This window comes from Bemisia tabaci, chromosome 9 (assembly GCF_918797505.1).
Source record: "Bemisia tabaci chromosome 9, PGI_BMITA_v3".
Classification (NCBI taxonomy): Eukaryota; Metazoa; Arthropoda; class Insecta; order Hemiptera; family Aleyrodidae; genus Bemisia; species Bemisia tabaci.
Window position 1 is genome coordinate 39,756,402 of NC_092801.1, and position 20,616 is coordinate 39,777,017.

Genomic DNA, 20,616 nt, shown 5'->3' on the forward strand with positions numbered 1-20,616 from the left:
TATGACTATAAAGAAAATCGGCTAGCAAATGATTTTTTCAGTTTAAATCCTAAAAGATCAAGAAACAATACATCTCGCCCCGAAACTTGGGCGAAAAATATAAAACAATTAAATAGAATGCTGGGAAAAAGTTACAAAAGTCTGCACAAGAAGAGTGGAAAAACAGTCATAATAAAAAGAAGAGAAAAGAAACTAGGACCACGGTGTGTGTCAAAGATATGCGCAGCCAGCAACAAACGATTTTGTAACCAATTCACAGAAATGGAGAGATCAGATCTTTTTCAAAACTTTTGGGATCTCTCATGGAAAGAGAAACAAGTTTTTGTCTGTTCCCACGTCGAAGTCAGAAAACCCAAAGAAAAGAAGGAAGGAAATTCTAGGAGGAACTACTCTTTCCATTACTTTTTAAATCTTTCAGGTGAACAAGTAGAAGTATGTAAGCAGTTTTTCTGCACAACTTTGTGCTTGAAAGAATGGACAGTCCACACTTGGGCAAAGAAAAAATGCCTTCCCCACGATGAAGGTACAGATGATGAATTTAATAATGCGACTGTACCAATGAATGAAGGTAGAGATTCAGATGAAGAAGATCTTGATGAGCCAGAGGAGAGAGTAACGGAAAAAAAATGTTTTTTGCTACAGTGGTTTGATATGCTGCAAAAACTACCATCCCATTATTGTAGAAAAGATACAAAAAAGCTTTATCTTGAAGAAAGGTGGAAAAATAAAACTGATTTGTATGAAACGTACAAAGCTTTTGCAGCGGAACAGAATAAGTCTGCTGTCAGTAGAACTTTTTTCTGCCAGGTATTTCATCAGTTAAATTTGAGTATTTTTTCGCCTAAAAAAGACCAGTGCAATAAATGTGTAGGTCATAAGTCAGGAAATGTGTCCCAAAAAGAATGGGAACAACACATTCTGGATAAAGACAGAGCCAGAATCGAAAAAGACTCTGACAAGTCTCGAGCCCTTCGAAAGGATATTATTTGTCTGTGCATGGACTTGCAGGCGGTGAAAGTTTCACCACTTACGAATGCAAGTGCCATGTACTACAAAACTAAATTGTGTTCACATAATTTTACAGTCTATAACTTGAGTACAAACTGGCCTCCATAGATTTGTCTCAGGTATGAGTTATAAATATTTTTCATCAAGTAACATTTTTTTGTTAGTCAATGAGAACTGGAATAATTTTTTAGGACAAACAGCTCATATTTTTTCTGTTCTTTTTTTCTTATATTTTAGTTCAAAACCTGTTAGAGATCTCTCCTAAATTGTTGCAGGCTCAAGAAATTAATTTCAAATTCAGAGTGTTGCATTAGAAAACTGGTTTTCTCAGTTGATGTGAAGTGTGCTCTATTATAATTAATAATTAACATTTTCTGTATTTTAAAATCCAGGAGGACAGGTCAAGAGTTGAAATATTTGCCGAGTATTGTGCTAAGAAGCGAGAACCTATTTGCGGTCAGTTTTTGAACTTGTTAAATGGATCTGATGGATTCATTGTGAATATGTCTGCCAGAATAATCGCCAAGATTGCCTGTTGGAACCCATCTGCCAATTTACTTGACAGCTCTGATTTCACTTTTACCTGAATCGGTTGAATGGACAATTAAAATTGAGTGTAAGTTAAATGGATCAATGATTTTCTGCTATTACTTCTAATTAATTCAGTAATGCATCTGTTGTCCTCAGAATTCTGTTTCTGCAGGTGCAAAAAGTTCTAAAGCATCTTGCCTTTGCCACATGATCCGGCGGTCTCTACTTCTTAGCAAAATTTTTGATGAGAAAAGAGAGAGAAAAAAAAGACATCACTTTTTTAAAATTGCATCACTCGATGCTGATTGTTGATGATTGCTTATTTCCTGTGATTGCTAATTTCCTACGATATAACATAAAATAAATAAGGAGCTAGGTGGCACAATGGTGTGGGGGAGCGCAGGTTGTTCTTCTGGAAAACTGATATTTCCATACAGCATACCATAAGGCACTACTGCACCAAATTTCATGACAGTATTTCAAGATTTGAGCAAGTTACAGGATTTTTTTTTTTTTTGCAAGGTTACGATTCTGTGACAATAATCATCTAGGTCATGACTGTTATCTGTCAAAATTTCTGTACAAATTCTCCACATAGCTGAAAATTGGCTGGTCTTTTAAGGTTTTTTCAATGCACGACCCCATTATAGCTGAGGAAGAGACCCTTCTCACAAGCAGCGATGGTGAAAGCGAATGTGAGGCTGAAGATTCATGATGTCTCGATTGATGAACTCAGTGGAGCTGGCCCTTCTTAATTTTGTCCCCTTTACTCCTAGACATGTACTGAGGGGGCTTATAAACTTTTTCAACATAAATATGCTTTTTTTTAAAAAAAATAATAATCTTTTAGTAGTTCCCTTTCCTTGATAGCCTGTAGTTCTCTTGAAAAACGACTTCTGTAGCGCTTTTGTAAATCTCATTTTAAATATGTCAAATACTGTATTTCAGTAAATGCAATGGTACCAACCTCTAAATGAGGGTTTGATCTATCATTTTTGTCAAACCCATGATCTCAAAATCTTTAGTATATAGCTGGTAATCATTAGAGTACCTGTACAGCAAGAGTATAGACAGGTGTGAAACTCAGGAAATTAAATCCATCAGGCCTTCACCGATGCCTGCGCAAACAAGGTTAGGGCCCAAAAGGGCAGCCAACCTATGAATTACATACATCCAGAACGATTTATTATTATAATTGTCACAACCTGTTGTTTGCATATGTATTTGACATAGTTTTTGCATAAATTTACTAATTTTTGAAGAACGCACATTTATGAACATTCTTTGCCATCTTGATTTGAATTGTAATCTGAAGATTGGCAGTGAAATTTTGTGTGTTAAAGAGCTGGCTACCCGTTTGGGCCCTAAACCCTCCATGAAGCAAGCTGTCCATACTCTCAGTATACAGGTACTCTAGGAATCATGTCTTAAAATATTCAACCTTCGTTTTCTCAAACCGCTATTTTCTGACTCATGCCGTTTTTCCACCTAAATCCTCAAATGTGATGATCTGGAAAAGTCCGACTTAATTTTCAAAGTAAACTTTTCAAGCAAAAGAAAATGAGTGAATCTGCTGGAAAAGTCACCTTTTAATATTTGAACTTGCATTAAAAAATCCCATCTCTTCCTGAAACAGATAGAATTTTTCTTAAACTTCTTAATCCACACCCTTCTCATTTAAGTATGCCCTAGGTACTATCAGTGGGCACTTTACAGTGGGCCTCAGTTCAATCTTGATCTGACGTCTTCAGGATGCGTTTACTGATTTCATCAAATTTGTTATCTTTTAGGGAGAGGACTTCTTTTTGTCGGAAGATGCTTGCAAGTAGTTCTTCGTCACGATGAATATCGTTTGGCTTTCATCAAAGTTGGAGGGCCTTCAACATTGTTGAAAGTCCTTGCCTCCGGACAAGTAAATTTCCAAATTCAGTACCAACTTATGTTCTGTCTTCGGTTACTGCCTTTCAACCCTAAATTTGCTCAAAAAATGAACAAGTGAGTATATACAAATAAGTCTAAAAGTGTTAATTGTCTGTTGAAGAAGAATTTTGTTTTTAAATTGTTGAAATACCAGGTCAGATAGCCTTATCATGCCATAAATGTTTTTAATTCCTCGCTAGGGACCGTCATGTAGGAAGTCCGGGTGACAATCGGCTCTGTCTATGAAAATAATAGGCTGTATAAAATTTGAGCCAATTTGAAGCTTTTTTAGATGATGCTCAAAGGGATTAAAACCATGGGCAAAATTACATTGGTTTGAATGGGCGGAAAAACGCCTGATCTGCGAAAATGCATTTCTTGGATCTAAAATGCGCTGAAATGAAGAAAACCTGTCCAGCTCTTAGAGAGGCATCCAGGGGCCCATTGGAAACGAGAAAATCACACTTTTGATCCATGAGTGGGGACAGCGGGGTCATGACGTAGCTGGTTTTGAGGCGCTGCGCCCACAGCTAAGTGATCGCTTTTGAGACTTTCAGATCAAACTCAAAATAAGTGTTCCGAAGTTGAAGAGGCAAATGTATCTCACAACTTGATGAGAAATACTGTATAAAAGTTGTTTCAGCCCTTTAGAACTATACTTGGCCCTTTACAATGTTGCCTCATACTATTTCTCGAGCCTAGAATGAAATTGGTGTATATATTTTATCTTGCACTTGAGTGATCTCCCCTACCGTCACCCATGGGTCAAAAGTGTGATTTTCCCGTTTTGAAAGGGCCCCTGGATGCTTCTCTTAGAGCTGGTCAGGTTTTCTTCATTTAAGCGCATATTAGATCCGTAAAACGCATTTTCGCTGATCAGGCGTTTTTCCGCCCATTCAAACCAATGTAATTTTACCCATATTTTTTATCCCTTTGAGCATTTTTTAAAAAAGCTTCAAATTGGCTCAAATTTTCTACAGCCTATTATTTTCATAGATCTAACCGATTGCCACCCGGACCTCGTCGATTTTCCTCCATGACGGAAATAAGCCGCACCCTAATGGTACCTCTAACTCAAATATCAGGCTAGAAGACCAGTTGAAAAAGAACAAGTTTAAAGGCGGGAGCGGTTCATTATAAATCAGAAACCCTTCCCTAGAATATGGATGAATGTTTAATATGTTACTAATTAGTATAATTTCAATGTATTAAACAAATTGCTGTCCTGTATGGTATTGTTACTAAATTTAGAACTTTTCCAGGCCGTATACAATGAGGAAAATGTTCTCTGTCAGTCTAATATCAAGGGATTAACAAGGAAATGATTTGATCGTGTAGTCTGGTTGAGAGAAAAGTTCATGCGTAGTAAGAGAAGACAAAAAGAAAATGAAGCTACCTCTATTTTTTTTCCTTCACTCTAACATAATTCTGGTTGCTCTTAAATTCACAGATTAGGCGTCATTCCAATCCTAGCAGATATTCTCAGTGACTCTGTGAGAGAAGAAGTTACCCGCATCATCTTGGCTGTATTCAGGGTAAGTTGGTTTTTATACCCATCCATTCTTTCATGCCGGCCCTACACACTTGCGCAGAGGGTGCATTCAAAGCATTGATGCCTGCTTGATCATATTTTAAGAATGATTGCAGATAGTTAGTTAGTTAATTTAATTAGAGTCATTCAGCATCACAGACTATTAATGTTTTTACAGAAAACATGAAGAGTGAGTAAAAATAAAAAAAATTGATTCTTAACTTAATGGAAGCAAAAAATTTCAAAATCTTGATTATCACTGACATCATCTTCGGTTAATTTACAAATAGTTTGAACAAGTATATCTATATTATGCCACTAACCCAGTGTACCATAGCGCTCTGCAACTCCTAATCGCCATTAAAACCGATTCTGCCACTCGATATCTGCAACCGTTCAAAAGTTATGTCGAAAAGTTGATTTTTCTTTGACCCCCCTTTTCTTGGGGGCTGGATCAAAAGCTCCGCCATTATTGAACTTCTGTAACCTTCCTTTACAAAAGGTGAGGGTATGACAAGATTCCGCTCTGGGTCCAATTCTCATGGGAGATGCATATAATACCTCTTTGTGAAAATCGGCAGAAGTTCAGATATGGATTGTTTGTGTCAATGTAAGGTGGAAAGTAATCAGTATTTCTTTCCCTCACCTCTTAAATGTAAGAAGTTGAGGAAGTAAAAACAAGAGGGGAAAAAGTTCGTTGATTCGAGTTCAGCAATTTTTTTGCCTGCATGTCGTAAAAATTGACGTCTACTTGTCATAGGAATGTTGGTGGTGCAGGCTAAAAAATAATTTGCTCTTGTGCTTTCTGTCTCTTTCCCTCCAAATGGAATCGCCTGTGAATTGAATGGAATTAGCCAAGTTAGGGTTAGTTGGGGTCATTCCATAATAGGATGATTCTGGATTGGTCTCACTGCGGTTGTCATTTTAAAGTCAGGGAATTTTTACATTAGTGTGTTATTGCAAATGATCAGTCGGTCTCATGCAGTGTTTTGATTGACTCTCTTATTTTTTCTTACAAGGTATCCAGGAAAGTATAATCAACAAACTGGGAAACTCTACCTCCAGATGTTGCAAGTAACAGAAAATTTCTATATACGGTCAACCCCCGCTAAATCGAACATGTTACCTAAAAATTGCCATAAATCAGTGAGTTTCTGACCAAAAGAGCTCAACCAAGTAGCATTTCAAAGCCAATGAAGTGATTTTCAAGCTTCCATAATCCACATTTGCTGGCTTTATTTGCGGAGGTTGGTGACATGACTTTTGAGATATCCCTCAACTTGGTGAAAGATGAACAACCCCCCCCCCCCCTCCTTCCCCCAATAAAAAAATTGTCAAAAACCTAGAGTGTCAACTCATTGTTTTTTGAAGAACAAACAATATGGCCTAAACAACTTGAAGGTGTGTTTTCCTGTCCAGAGATGATTAATAGTTTCTTTTTTTTTTCTTGCTTTGTTCGCTTTTTAGAACTTAATCGAAAAACCAGAAGAGCCGAACATTGCAAAGGAACATTGTATTGCAATGGTACAGAGTAAAGTATTAAAGCAGCTGAGTATTTTGGAGCAACACAAACTCGATGATGAAGACATTGTAGAAGATGTTCAGTTTCTCAACGAAAAATTGCAGGCATCCGTTCAAGATTTAAGGTATGTGGTAACTCTATTTTCTCTCCCACTATAGTACTCGGCATCCTACAAGTGAGTGGGTGTATTTACTGGTCTTTCTACCTAGTGGTTGCATACACCACATCTTGAAGGAGAACAACGGGTGAGGAAAAGTGTATCCCTGTGGTGAAGCACCTCGGAAAAAATTAACAATTGTAGTACAGCCTGTAAAATTTATGTATTTTAAATGTGGGTTCAAAAAAGTCCGGTTTGATAACCCATGTGTGTAACAACGGTCAGTGAAGCTAGGGTTAAGCCAGAGACAACATTTTTAGAGATGTTGCACTCTCCATCCTCCCAAAGAGAAAAAGTCATTTTGGGAATCATTAATTTCTTTTTGCCTAATGATGATTCATGAAATCAGTGAATAATCTGTTGAAATATGATGTAGATCAACAAACTTGCTTTGTAAATGTTCAACAGGTTATTCCGAAGTTATCATCTGCTAAGAATGGAGGCAAAAAATACTACCGTGTTAAAGAAGTATGCTGTAGGAGCCATCAGCCATCGCCAAAGCTCCTTTAATAGAATACAAAGAAATATGTGAATATTTTTTCTCCAATTTTTCAGAGAGATTTATCCGCAATCGGACCTCAGTTATCTGCAAATTCTAAGAGACAATATTCATAAATCTTCTCAAATATGAACATTTAATCGAAGGAAATTTGGCAACTCTCGAATATTCATACGGTGTTTCTCCTTAGTATAATAGAGTAGCTCATATATCACTAAATTGAAGTACGAAGTCTCTTAATGACATTTTCTCCACCCAAAAGAGTGATAATTTACGATGTATCTTTGGAAGACCATTGTCTGTAGTGTGTGTGGTATTTATTAGAGTACCTATATAGCGAGAGTATAGACTGATGCGAAACTCCGGAAATCCATCAGGCCTTCACCGATGCCTCCGCGAATAAAGTTAGGGCCCAGAAATGCAGCCAACCTATGAATTTCAATTATCCAGAGCGATTTACCAATACAATTGTTACAAACGATCGTTTATAAAGCACGTATTTGACTTAGTTTTTGCACAAATTTACTCATTTTTGCGGAAGAACGCTCATTTATGTACATTCTTAGCCATCTTGGTTAGAATTGAAATCTGCAGACTGGCAGTGAAATTTTGTGTGTTAGAAGTTGGTTAAAAGGGTGGCTGCACTTTTGGGCCCTAAGCCCTCCATGAAGCAATCTGTCCATACTCTCGCTATATAGGTACTCTAGTATTTATCATCAAGAAAGTAAATAATGCAATTTGAAATAATTTTTTTCATTTTTACTTATAGTTCTTTTGATGAATATGCCACTGAAGTAAAATGTGGGTGACTAGAGAGGTCTCTAGTCCACCGGTCTGCTCAGTTCTGGAGAGAAAATGCAGCACGTTTGAATGAGCGCAACTATGAGCTTCTTTGCTGTCTGGTCTTTTTACTTGATACTTCCAAGGATGCTTTGGTGTTCAGCGTTGCATCCTTTGATGTTGGTGAATACGTCCGTCACTATTCGCGAGGCAAACAGTAAGTAATAATTGACAATTTTTAAATTAAATCAAGATTTAAAAACAATTCTTCGGAGAAGTTTTGGTTTACATGCTCTGACATTCTTACCGTTTGACGAATGACATTTTCGATTAAATTGAGGATGGACTGCTGGGGTTAATCAACAAGGATCAGTCGTGATGAACCTGAAGATGGAGCGTGCAGCTCCGTAACAATTGTCCTTTAGTCTATAAAAAGTGAGTGAGCTTAGAGTTTATGTAATTGAAGACTGGATGTACTCTTTGGTAACTGCCTAGCTGATCAAACGCTGTAATGATCACCGGTGACTTCTAGGAGGTAACAGCCCTCTATAAGAAAGGCAGAACGGAATCACTCTTCTAACTTCTGGAAGGTCAAAGGCCTGGTTCAGGAGAGTAATGATTTTGCTTGCTCAGTGCTTGGAATGATCTACATCTTAAAATTTTGGAATCGGGTGTGTGATTTTATAGCTGATGTTGAAATGCTCAACAACATTTACCACTGAACATAGATAGAGGCATCATTTACCAGATTATATACTTCCGACAGCACGTGTTATACGTGGTAATGCTTACATCAGACTATTCTACTTTCTCTAGCTTTCACAACCTCTCTCTGTATAGTTTTCATTGTTTTTATCTTACAGTGTCATTGAACAGTTAGGAGGAAAACAACTTGCGATGCAACTTTTATCTCACGAAGATCCCAATGTTCATTATGAAGCTCTGTTGGCTGTTCAAAAGTTAATGGTTCTCAACTGGTAAGTTCCTCTCTCTACTTCTTCCATCTATCAGTTACTTATCTCTAGAGCTATGTTTATCTGGCGAACAATTGCGGCGCTCATGGGTTTGGTAATTTAGGTTTTGTCCACTGAAGTAGAATGATTTGCTTGATGTAGAACTTTTCGATCGGTCATTTTTTAATCAACCTAATTTTATTTGACTGATGTCACTGAATCTTGAATTTTTTAAGAATAGACTTCTGACAAAGGAATCGGAAGTAAAATTATTCAAAGAAATGCCATGTATTTTATCGTAAAATTTCCTTTTGTCTATTTTTAGTTTTTAGTGTATTTTTTTTCCGAAGAAAGTACACTATTTTTTTTAGTATACTCTCTGCCTTGAAGTGTACATCTAAGCCTTGAGTAGAATATGAAAATGTATTTTAAAGGATTTTATTTTATTTCCTCTTGGAAGCTATCAATTATAGATGGATATTGAAGCAGATGGGCACTCTGTCAGCTTCTCAACAAGGTACATTAAAACTTCAGTTTATCAGATTGCTCTTTTGGTCCCTCCTAGGACTTCAAGTAATTCGAATCAACGGATTTTGCAATTTAATGTATAAATTCGTCAGTCCTGTAAAATCCGATGGAGGTTTTACTGTATAGAGCTTAACATTAGACTGAAGGGTTGCTATGCCAAGAAATGATGGTCTTTCTGTATCCATTCCATTACATGTAGTCTTTTCTGGGAACTATATTGATCAATTGTCAAAATCTTAGGAGAGTTTTAAAGTGAAGAATGTCTCTGATTTGAACACTTTGTTACCGATTTGAGTCATCTTTTTTACTTTGAAAGGTATAAATTAATATTTGCGTTTTGGATGACCCTCTTATATTCTAGCATTGATAGTTTCTAAGAAAAGGAAAGTATAAAATTTTCTTCCTTTCTCCTGCTTCCCTCCCTCTCTCTATCATTTCCTATTTCATGCTCTTTTGATCAAAGCTTTTTACATTGCAAGCAACTGTTGGTATCAATGTTAATATTTTTACAAGTTATTTTCTGGATAGGTATACAGTAAATTTGCACTGAGACTGCAACAAGAAGAAAATAATTGTTGATTATTATGAATAATCTGCAACCAAAAAATTATTTGAACGACTGTCTGAATACTTCTGCTTTCTTGTTGACGTATACAACTCTTTTTGATTATTTTATGCTATACCTTAAACTTGAAGTGGTTTCTAATGAGATTTTTAATTTTGATTTGTTTTCTTTTGTTAGGCCATCAGTTGATTCCATTCCATGACTTTACAGTAATTGCTCAGTGTGTATTTCTAATGGTAACTAAGCAATGTCCTGTAGCAACGTTTGAATTTTGTAGATTAGTGATCAATGCCAGCTACAATAGCCATGTTCTTGAATTATGATAGCACGTGCAAATTATTTAAATGAATTAACAATGGAATGATTGCTATGAATGCATTCTTTTTCAAATTTTGCTGTGATATGTGCAACTAAGAAAATTCTCAATGCTGTTTTCTCACCCGTTTTCAGTACCTCAAAACTTTGTTCGAAATATTTTACTCAACCGATTTTATAAATATTCAATGAAATATAAAATTTCTAGCCCCTTTTACTCACAGTTTATTGTCTTATGCAGTTTGTACTTGAGTTTATTAAGAGTGTCCAAAATTGTCTGTTTTTCAAGCTTTCACTACTGGCAACCCAATTTATTAATTTTTTTTCTAAAACGAAACATCATTTGAGGAAATTGTATTTCTTGAGCGAATTCAAAGAAAATATTGCATAGACATTAAAATAATGAGGAACCAACTTATTTGAAGAAATTGAACCCAAACAGGGTGTCTACCAGTCCGGAATGTCCGGGAAAAGTACGCATTTCGTAAGTACCTTAAAAGTACGTAAATCTCGCCAAGGGTCCGTAATTTTTCGCATTTTGCGCTGCGCGTTCAGTTCAATCGCCTTATAGTTATGCAACCCTCTGTGCGTTGGCCGTCAGGCGTATTAGTACAATGTCAGCCTGTAAGAACGCGGTTGTTGTAGAGGAGCGGAACAAGGCATTTCCCTCGATTTGACGGAAACAGCTGAAAAAGCCACGGGAATAGCCGAAGTAAAGCGTGCGGCAGTGCCAAAATCGAAGAATTGCGATGTGTCGCGAAAAGGTACTTAAAAAGTACTTAATTTTTCTCCAAAGCAAGGTACTTAAATTTTTCCTTAAGTACCTAAAAAGTACTTCAAAAGTACTTATTTTTTTTTTGTGGACCTCAGTAGACACCCTGCCAAACCATAAATTAGAGAAAATTTTACTTCCTTCACCTCGACTTTTACAGCTCCTCAATATTTTTTTGCAGTAATTTGTTCGAGGCTTGTATTTTTCAATGATTTTTTGATGGTGCAACTGGTGTTTTAGCCCCTTCCCCTTTCAGGACCCTGTTTTTGTGTTTTTATTGTGTTTCCATTGTTGCTTTAGGGCTTTTTTTTATCGTGGATCAGGGTGGATCGCAGTGGAACGCACTGGATCGGAATCCTGAGCGATCCGGACCGATCCAAAGTGTTCCAAGTGATCAAAAAAATCCAAACTTGGAATTTGGTCTGATTTATTATTGTTTTGATCAGAGACAGTTTTGATTTGTTGGAGACGGCGACTTCCTTGCATTAGGTTAGGATCACAGTGGATCGCAAGCTTGCCCCACCTCGGAAGAGCGATCCAGCGTTCCACCCTGATCCACCTGGAACGCTTGGATCACGGCTGAGGAACGGAATAAAAAAAATACCGATGTTCATCGTGATCCACTGCGATCCGCATAAAAAAAAGCCCTTTTTACTCTTTTGAAACCCTCAAATTTTTAATTTTCTGAGCACAGGCAGCCCTTTCACATCCTCTCAAATGTTTAATAAGAAAGGATAGGCTTGGATCAGTTTCATAGAACCCTGTCCCATATGAAGTTAAAATTATCTGAATCAGTCAAATGATGAATGAATAACTTTTACCTGCTCTATCTTATTCTTCGTTTTAACAAAATCCAGAAGTTTTACCTACAGTAATATTTTGATCACCGATAAATCATGGTGGGAGCTTGTGCTGGATACTGAAAACGCCGTAAGATTAAAAAACGCCTAAAAACATTTAAAACCACATGAAATATGTATGAAAAAAATGAGAAAAACTCACCTGATTAACATGGATGAAAGAATGACATCATAGTGCGTCAAGCTTTCGATGCTGTGTGTGCCTGAGGAGAATCGTCGGTATCTGCCCAAAACTCTTTATCATTTGTCACCATCCACTGCTAAGTTATAGTCTTATCCTCATCTTCTGGCTCAAGTATTACAAGCGTCAATTGTGCTTAGGTACCATGTTGCCAAATCTTAAACTTTTCAATCTTTTACGGAAAAACTGATCAACAGAATCACTTGAAAATTTTACCCAATATTTCTTCCGCCATCAAGAATAATTTCTGTTTTATGAAAGTATGCGCAAAAGTTTTAAAGCAAAATTAAAACAATATTGAATTGTCCGGCAACACACCCTCTAAGCGTTAATAAGGCTTGTGATATTTTGGGCGGAAGATGACTAAGGTTTCTAAATGTAGGTACTGAATAGGGCTGAATTTTACTGAACCTGTTTTAAAAGTCATCGGATCTGTGTATTTAACTATTATCTGGATGAAAATTCAACTTGACCACCTGCCATGCTGAGTGAAAATGCAGTATTAGTGTTCGAATGTTGCCAAAGTTCCTTTCAGAAAATATTTATTTTTAAGGAAAGCTATGAATATATTTTCTCGTAACTTTTAGACTTTAAATCAAATTACGTACAAATTTCTCTGAAAAATCAGAAGTAAAATAAATACAGATTTTTTTAAAAATTCGATTTTTGAAAGGAATTCGGCAACATGCAGGGAAACTAGAATATGTACATAAAAAAGGCATACATTGCATGTATGAGTAAAAATGATTCATGCATGGCCGTCACTTTGATGATGTCACATGCCCTCTGCATGAATTGAGTGTGGTTTAAATCTTCAGCTATGGAGTAAAACCAAAGGTATTGCATTTTTGTGGTCAAAGAAGCACAACATGGTCAAAATAGTCGTCCTCATCAGCGCAAAATACGACCTGTAACCAAGTATTTTGATTACTTTCACTCGTGAAAATAAATTATGGCTCATTCATATTTTTTTTTATTTTTTGTGTTTGAATGGGCTATTCGGATACCTCCAGTCCTATTTTTTTTACTCATGTCGATTTTTCTAAGATTCATTGGTTTTTATTCTAGCATTTTGGTACTCAAAACCTAGGTCTCATTAAGTTTGAGCTAGATATCTGATAGGTATTTGAGCAATGCACTTTTGGATATACTTCAATGCATTCTCTTGTGCTTCAGCATGCTTTAATATAGACTATAATTTAGATGTCAAGGACTGATATCAAATTATATTATCGGTAGAAAAATTATGACATGTTCCAGTACAGTTGACACATGTTGCAACCGTACTGCCACAACATCGCTTTGAAAACCGGAGCTCTGAAATTTTGCCAACGCAGTCAAATTTTATGAATTCTAAGTCAAGGGTTAATACTTTGTACTCATTGTAGTCCCCTACGCTTCTAACCAATAAATAAAAGAAAAAAAATTAATTTTACCAACATTGCAATATTTATGAAAATGTAAATGTTGACTACATTTTTTTAAATTAAAGAAAATTTCAAATTTTATCAACATTGGCTAATTTCACGAAAATGCCGAATTTTCTCAACACTGATCGATTTACGTACTTATACACTATTAATCGGCATTGCTCAATTTCGTGGAAGTTTCCAAATTTTATCAACGCTCCAAAATTTTTAAACGTCAATTCATGAAGATACAGTAGTACTCCAATGTTACCATAACTTAACAAAACCAGAAATTATGCTTAATCGAGGTTTATTCTAAGTAGTTTCCCTAGGAAATATTTGTATCTGATTTTTAGTACCATAACATTTGGCTATTTTTTCTCTCTCAAAAAAGTTCTCAACTTTATATTTTGATCAATTTTCCGGAAATATTGTCATATTACATTTAATTTTGACCAATGACAGAAGTGACGGTGAATGACAGATTTTTACCATCTATCTGCTGGTAAGTAGTAGAAATTGCTAAGTGTCACCCTGGATTAGATAGATTGGTCAGAATTGTAACTTTAGATACAGCAAATGGAGTCTGCACTAGAACCGTGACAGTCGTCACCCCTCTACCAATTGGCTAACAACTTTAGGTGTCGAAAAAATAAAACATTTTATAAACCTTTGAAGCAATTTGTTTCAGTTCAATGTTATTTTGAAAACCTCAGCAAGAGGATAGTATGTTGAGACAACCTGGCAACTATGTTTCAAATCTTTTTCAATCAAAAATCAAAGTTTCAAACACGCGCCTTTCACTGAAAACTTTGTGCTCTTCCCTTATCTATTCAAATCTTCGCATTTCTCTCTTTTCCCACTCCTCTTTATTAGTCCTGTGAGCGGCCTTCACCAACATTTTAGTGATCTGGAGAGTGATGGCGATGCTTCGGGAAATGATTAATTCATAGTGATCCCAGTACCTATTTGAGGAAATACTTCATATTTGCGGTGGCCGTATTGTCTCAACAACTAAAGCCAATTATTAGTTTTCTCTTTGAAGGAACATCTCTGTGTTCTTTGAGTGCAGAACTTTAAACCCTTAACCCGTTGTTTAATGCCCAGCAAGCCAACTTTTAATGTTGACCAGTCCTTCAATCATTTCGGCCCCTCTTATTCTCTCCTTTTTCTTTCATTTTGAATCATAAGTGACACTTGCAGGTGATCACAAGAAAGCTGCATGGATACTGAGCATGTCATAATGCACATCTTAACAAAAGAGATATACCTAAGCTAATTGTGGGGTATAGAACCTGCCATTCATATCAACTATTTTCCTTTTCTTTTTTTGCCCAATCTTCTGTAATTCTCTTTCTTTGTAAGAGAAAACTCCGCAAAGGATAAATTCACCCGCCTTTTCCTGTATTAAATACATGTATTACCCTCTCTGTCCAGTAGGTGTCTCTCTGTACCAGATGAATCTTCGAGTCCCTTGAGATCCACTACAGAGAGCACTGTATTAGTTTTTCAGTAGATCCATGTTAATGGTAAATGATTATTGCGTGCGAATATAAATATTTTGCTACTGGAGTCTAGGATTATACCTGTCGTACAAACTTAAGGAGTAAAATTTTCTTAATTAATTATGTCGTTAATTTTTTATTTGTGTTTTATTTCAGGGAGTATCTAGGACGCCAGCTGGAAAAAGAGCAAGGATCAACAACTACTACAGCAAAATCTGCAGCTGGAGTACTCGCTGGTAAGACCTCTATGTAGCTTGACTGCTTCAGAAATTAATCAAATCTTGTATCTGAAGATCATCATTTGCTGCGGTCATATTAAACACTGAGATTTTTCCTGCCTATTATTATCAATAGACGTGGGTAAATTTACTGATGTGGCAGTCCATTGACCTGTATTAGCTAAAAGCCTGCTAATTAGGAGTATGGATTTTGGTGCCTTCAACGAAGACTTGTTACCAGAAGTATTACCCTGACTCTTAACAATGAGTCAATGATGCTGACTTTTTGTATTGCATCATTTAAAATTTCTAATTGAGGTGAATCCTTTGTAATGGGTCAGTTGCGCTGGTCACAGGAGTGCATTTTGATGGTTTCAGCTCATAGATTAGCAAAAAGGAATCAGTTATGTCCAGATGCTTAGTTTTTCCATCCAGTATTAACGGAAATATTGCCCTTTTAAAAACACAGTGTATGATGTCATCCACTGCGGTAGCTTACACCATGGTCCCGTCCACCTTTGATTCATCAATTAGTGATGTACACATTTGTATTGGTAGCTCTACTTAAATCATAGATGAAACCAAGGTGGAAGAAACTATAGTATGCACTACTGTGATGGATGACGTCATACGCCATGCTATTTGAAGAGGAATATCTCCGCTGGTATCGGAAAAGAAAACTTGGGTTTTAGACAGATCTTGTCATTTTTTGCTAATCTGATGTCATCAAAATACAATTCTGAGACTAGCGCAACTGACCCATTCAACACTTTGAATTGTAATCAAGGAGGGAAGCACGGATTTGACAAAGCTAATCGGCAATCTAGCCGAAATAGTAATTTTGATGGCCAGCTTGTAATATGCAATAATTATCTTCTCGATGGTTGTGGATTTTGAACTTGAAGAATTAATGGCTAATTAGTAATTATTGGTAGTCTCACACATCAAGACAGCCGTGCTAAGGAAGAACGCCGCATAAACCTTCAGGCGTTGCCAAATTTCCTTTCATAAAATCCGAATTTTCTGGTAAACTTATGACAATTTTTCTCCCAATTTTTTCAGATAATATTCGTAATTGCATCTACAGGTTCTGAAAATTGAAAGGAAAACTATTCATAACATTCCTCAAAAATAATAATTCTATCGAAGTAAATTTGGCAACTCTGGAATGTTCATACTGCGTTCTTCCTTAGCACGGCAGAAGAGGACAATGATTCAGTAAAGGCAGGCAGGGGCACAGAGCAGCTGAGTTCCTCAGGTTTTTTCCTAAATTCTTGAAATTGACCTTATGTTTTCTCGAGGTTCCTCTCCTCCAGTAAATATTTTTTAGCCTCTTTCTCCTCTATTTTAGTTTGTTTTCATAGATCTTTATTCAAAATGAGTATGCAGCTCAAATGAGGTTTTTAGGTTCTTGCATTTATTCCTACGTTGCAAGAAATTTTTCAGAGCTCTTAAAATGCTATCTACTTCCCTGCCTCAAAAGTAGTGAAGCAATTCTATTAATCAATCGATTATTTTGTGAAGACATTCACTAATTTCCTTTGATTTTCTTCTAGAGGTATAGATCCATCAAAGTCAGTATTGGTGTCGATACTCAATTCAAAGCTTATCAACGGCGTAAGTCCGCAATCACATATCTCGTTTGCGGTGTCTGAAAATCTCAGCCTCTATGCTATTTTTTTAAAGGAGAACAAATTGACATCATTCCTTAAAGTTTTTGCAGAATTCTCTTTGCACAGAGAAGAAAAATCACGGCAGTTTTAAGGAATTGCCGTTGAGTAGTTTTCCGTTTAAAAAATAAAGTATGACAGTAAGTCTGCGACGTCGCAAATCAAGTTATGAGATTGCCGACTTTCACCGTCGTTATGTCTTTACAACTAAAACTAAATGGAACAAAACAGAACCTCAACATTGACTCCCAAATTCAGTGTCAAAAGGGCTCCTATCTAGAAAACCAAGTACCTCAGCATCTGCTAAATTCTGTTTTTTGATATAATATTCCTTACGACCTCTTGGGCACCGTCTCACCATCAAAAAATCCCGATATCAATAAGATCAGAGTATTTTATAGGGGAATATCTATAAATCTCATTTGAATAATTTTGTGAGGAGGTCAAATTGATCCTGTTCTTATATCTGGACTTAATCTATAGTAAAAATACATTCAAAAGAATGAAATAAATAGTCAAACTTCTGAAACAATAAAAAAGATTATTCCAGATCTAATAATATAGTTGATTTTTAAAGATCGAGATCCTTCGTATAAGGATTCTCGAATAACATCTCGCCATCAAGCTCTCAAACTCAAACCTTCTATGTACTGGGCTCGAGAAAAGCAGGGCCAAACAGTGAATTTTTCTGTATTTTTTCTTGCAATATTAAGTAGATATGATGAAACATCCGACTGGTCTTCAAGGAGAGCTTTTGTTTCCTTGCTGGTCAGGAAGATAAGATAGACAAAATAGTCAAATTTTCCGAATGATAACAGAGTGAGGCGTATCCTCTTTACACCTAAACCAGGAATTCCTCAGCTCCATTGGAAAACACTTGTGAAAAGGCCAAAAAATTATTTTTTCAGCCCCGCTTGTCTCGACCTTGGCATATTGAAATTTTAAGTTCAAAAATTCATTGCGCTTAGAAAGTCGCAAAGAATATAATATTGAATAATAATTGAATTTAGCCAGGTCAGAATACCTTTGGTTCCCCATGCAGGGTCGCTACGGGTATCCTAATTTTTTGCTTTTGAAGCAACTTCTGTTGAATGAGTTCTAACTATTTCTCTTCTCTTCTTATTTTTAGGTAAAATATCATAAGATTATCTGGAAGAAGTTGGCTCCCAATAGTGGAGAGGAACAAATGCTGCTGTTATTTGGTGTCAATCAATTCTGGTGCCCTTTTAATTCTTTCTTGAGAATGATTTTTCCTCAAAAGGGACTCATGCTGATATCTTGGCAACTAGTTATGTATTAAAAAAGTATGATGGTGGCACTTTCTCAACTCATTTATTGAACGTAAATTTTTAAGATTTGTTGTCTTAAAGTAAAGTCATCCATGAAGCATGAGCTCAAATTCGCTTTAGCTGTAATTAAACAGTGGCATGAGGGTGTAATTAAAGCCTCTGAAAACATCGTAAATGTCTCTCCAATGAACGCTTAATTTAAGTACACGTATAAACAATTTTGTTAGTTTATGAATTGGTTGGAACTCAAACAATTTACCATTCCCCATTTCGAGTATATTTTGTCTAAATTCTATTTTAGTCTTTTCCATAAGAAAGTTCTCCAAAGTAGGTTAATTTGAAAATCTGTAGTAGCATCTTTCAACTGATGGAGACTTCTTCAAGAGTTGCTGAGTTTTAATAGTTGTAATATTTTCATTCTTATTAGCCTCAACTCAACTTTACAATTGACAGGGTGTGTTGGGAAAAACTACAAAAATCTAATGCAGCATTCATCTTTTTGCACCATGCCAATCAGCTGTGCTTAAATTTTTTATCGCTGTAAACTGCATCTTATTTGAAATTGGTCACCTCTAAGCCAGTCAAATAGGCCAGACCAAATACTAAACGCAGGAAAGTTCAGAGATGTTGTTTTTTTTTTTGCTGTTTTGTCCAGCCCCTGGACCCCTTAAAAACCAGTAGCTTTTCTCCACAAGCCTTAGCAGTTAATCTCAAACAAAAGATCAAAGAAAAAATTTCAATAGTTTGGAACTTAAAGTCGTAAGATGCTAAACCTATTTACCATAATGCTTATGAGCGGCTGATTTCACATATAAAATGACTCTGTTATGAACGAGATTAATTATATTTTTTCAGCAACTCTTGTGCTGTAGTATTAGTATGTAATTCTTATGTTCATTGTAGGGCTGTGCGAATATTCGCAATTCCGACTATTCGCGCCGTGAATATTCGGCGAATATTCGCTTCGTCTGCCTCGCGCACTATTCGCAAAATTGCGAATAATCGCGCCGTCGCGAATAGTGAATTTTTGAACTGACATTTTCAAATATTCGCGCTGTCACGAGGAATGAATTTTCAAATATTCGCGCCATCAAAAATAACGAATTTCCGAGTGGTAATCATGAAACGTTGCGAGGACCTGGGCTTCAGCTTCCACCCGAGACATCGCGGACGGCGGATCTCCTTTGATCTTTACCGACTTTGCTGAGTTTACGAACAGCGAGCGCGATCGCGATTGGGGGAATAAGCAAAGAGCCCAAATGAAGGTTTGAAAGACACAGAAATTTCTGAAATTGAAAAAAAAGTTCATAAACACATTCTTATTTACAGCGAAAAAAATAAAATACTAAAATGTGTCTAGTGACCCTTCGATACTAGCTTGACTGCCCGCGCAGTTACCTTCAAATCCTGGAAATGCATACATAACTGCAGGAACAGTCAAGCCAGCATCCAGGGATCTTCGAACAAATTCTTAACAGCCTAGGCTACTATCATAGCATTTCATTGTTTTCTGTGCAGGCGTATGAGCAAATGGAAAATTCTTAAAAATTAGTCACCTTTTTTTTGTCGACTTTTGTAATATTCGCGATTTTCACACTTAAAAAAGTCATTTCCAATTATTCATTTTACTATACGTAGCTGTGAATAATTGACTCAAATTATTCTTTATTTGCGAATAGTTGCCGAAATTATTCGCTATTCGCTTCGTTCGGAAAATTCACTATTCGCACAGCCCTAGTTCATTGAAAAAAATCTCTTCATGCTCCAAGCCACAATGACAACACATAATTATTTTTCCCAAGTTCATTCCACAGCAATGTCACCTACCACTGTCTTTGTTGGATCATTCTATGAGATGTTGATGATGTATTTTTGATGTGTTAAATTTTATTATTGAGGTATCATATAATATTGTTAATGTTAAATTATATGTTAAAAAATCATGCAAGTTTACTTAATTTGTGTTTCCCAAATTCGATTTTTTTTTTTTTTTTTTTTTGGATAAGAGGAGGTGAGTAAAAATTGAAGAGCATTTTGTAGAAGGGTGGCTCTGCAAGGTACTATTTATTGAGGAAAATGCAATTGAAATTGTGTTGATTTTGATCACACTTAACCCTGTTGGGTAACTTTAAACCCGTTAGCTTCAATCAACCTATATTGAACTAAAAATTGACAATAGTTTTAATCGCTAACTTTTTGAGCTTTTCAAAACTTGAAGCATTGGCGGATCAAGAGGGGGCGGTCACAGAGGTATGCTGCCATGCTAAGTTGAAAATCAGTAAATCCATAATTTGCCGCAAGTCCACTAATGGACCAGTTTAGAAGGTACAAATTAACACATTCTGATACATGTCGTAACAAGAATTTTACCTAGAACACGATTCGCGCAACAGAAATTGATGA

At 36.2% G+C, this 20,616-nt stretch overlaps 2 protein-coding genes across 6 annotated transcripts in view; both read left to right on the top strand.

The window, feature by feature from the left end:
* The window catches only part of LOC109040515 (uncharacterized), a 40,251-nt gene that overhangs the window by 15,688 nt on the left and 3,947 nt on the right, over positions 1 to 20,616 (top strand). The gene's annotated exons all lie outside the window — the stretch shown is intronic.
* On the top strand, positions 9 to 20,173 carry LOC109035691 (V-type proton ATPase subunit H-like). Of its 5 annotated transcripts, XR_011900526.1 has the most exons (8): positions 1,482 to 1,624; positions 3,330 to 3,534; positions 4,910 to 4,994; positions 6,458 to 6,636; positions 7,938 to 8,165; positions 8,812 to 8,925; positions 15,193 to 15,272; positions 16,317 to 16,514. XR_011900526.1 is itself a non-coding variant. In XM_072304285.1 (6 exons), the coding sequence occupies exons 2-6, from the start codon at positions 3,479 to 3,481 to the stop codon at positions 18,065 to 18,067; spliced, it is 414 nt and encodes a 137-aa protein (XP_072160386.1). In that variant the 5' UTR covers positions 1,482 to 1,624; positions 3,330 to 3,478; the 3' UTR covers positions 18,068 to 20,173. The 5 variants fall into 5 exon arrangements, 2 of the variants coding, with proteins under 2 accessions (XP_072160386.1, XP_072160385.1); XR_011900527.1 differs by lacking the exon at positions 8,812 to 8,925; XM_072304285.1 differs by lacking the exons at positions 7,938 to 8,165; positions 8,812 to 8,925; positions 16,317 to 16,514 and adding an exon at positions 18,054 to 20,173.

Excerpts from the sequence above, each read along its gene's own strand:
- LOC109035691 (XM_072304284.1), top strand. The coding sequence starts at position 3,479 with ATGTTCTGTCTTCGGTTACTGCCTTTCAACCCTAAATTTGCTCAAAAA. Across the intron at positions 4,995-6,457 it reads TCATCTTGGCTGTATTCAGG|AACTTAATCGAAAAACCAGA; the intron begins GTAAGTTGGTTT and ends TTCGCTTTTTAG. Across the intron at positions 6,637-15,192 it reads GCATCCGTTCAAGATTTAAG|GGAGTATCTAGGACGCCAGC; the intron begins GTATGTGGTAAC and ends GTTTTATTTCAG.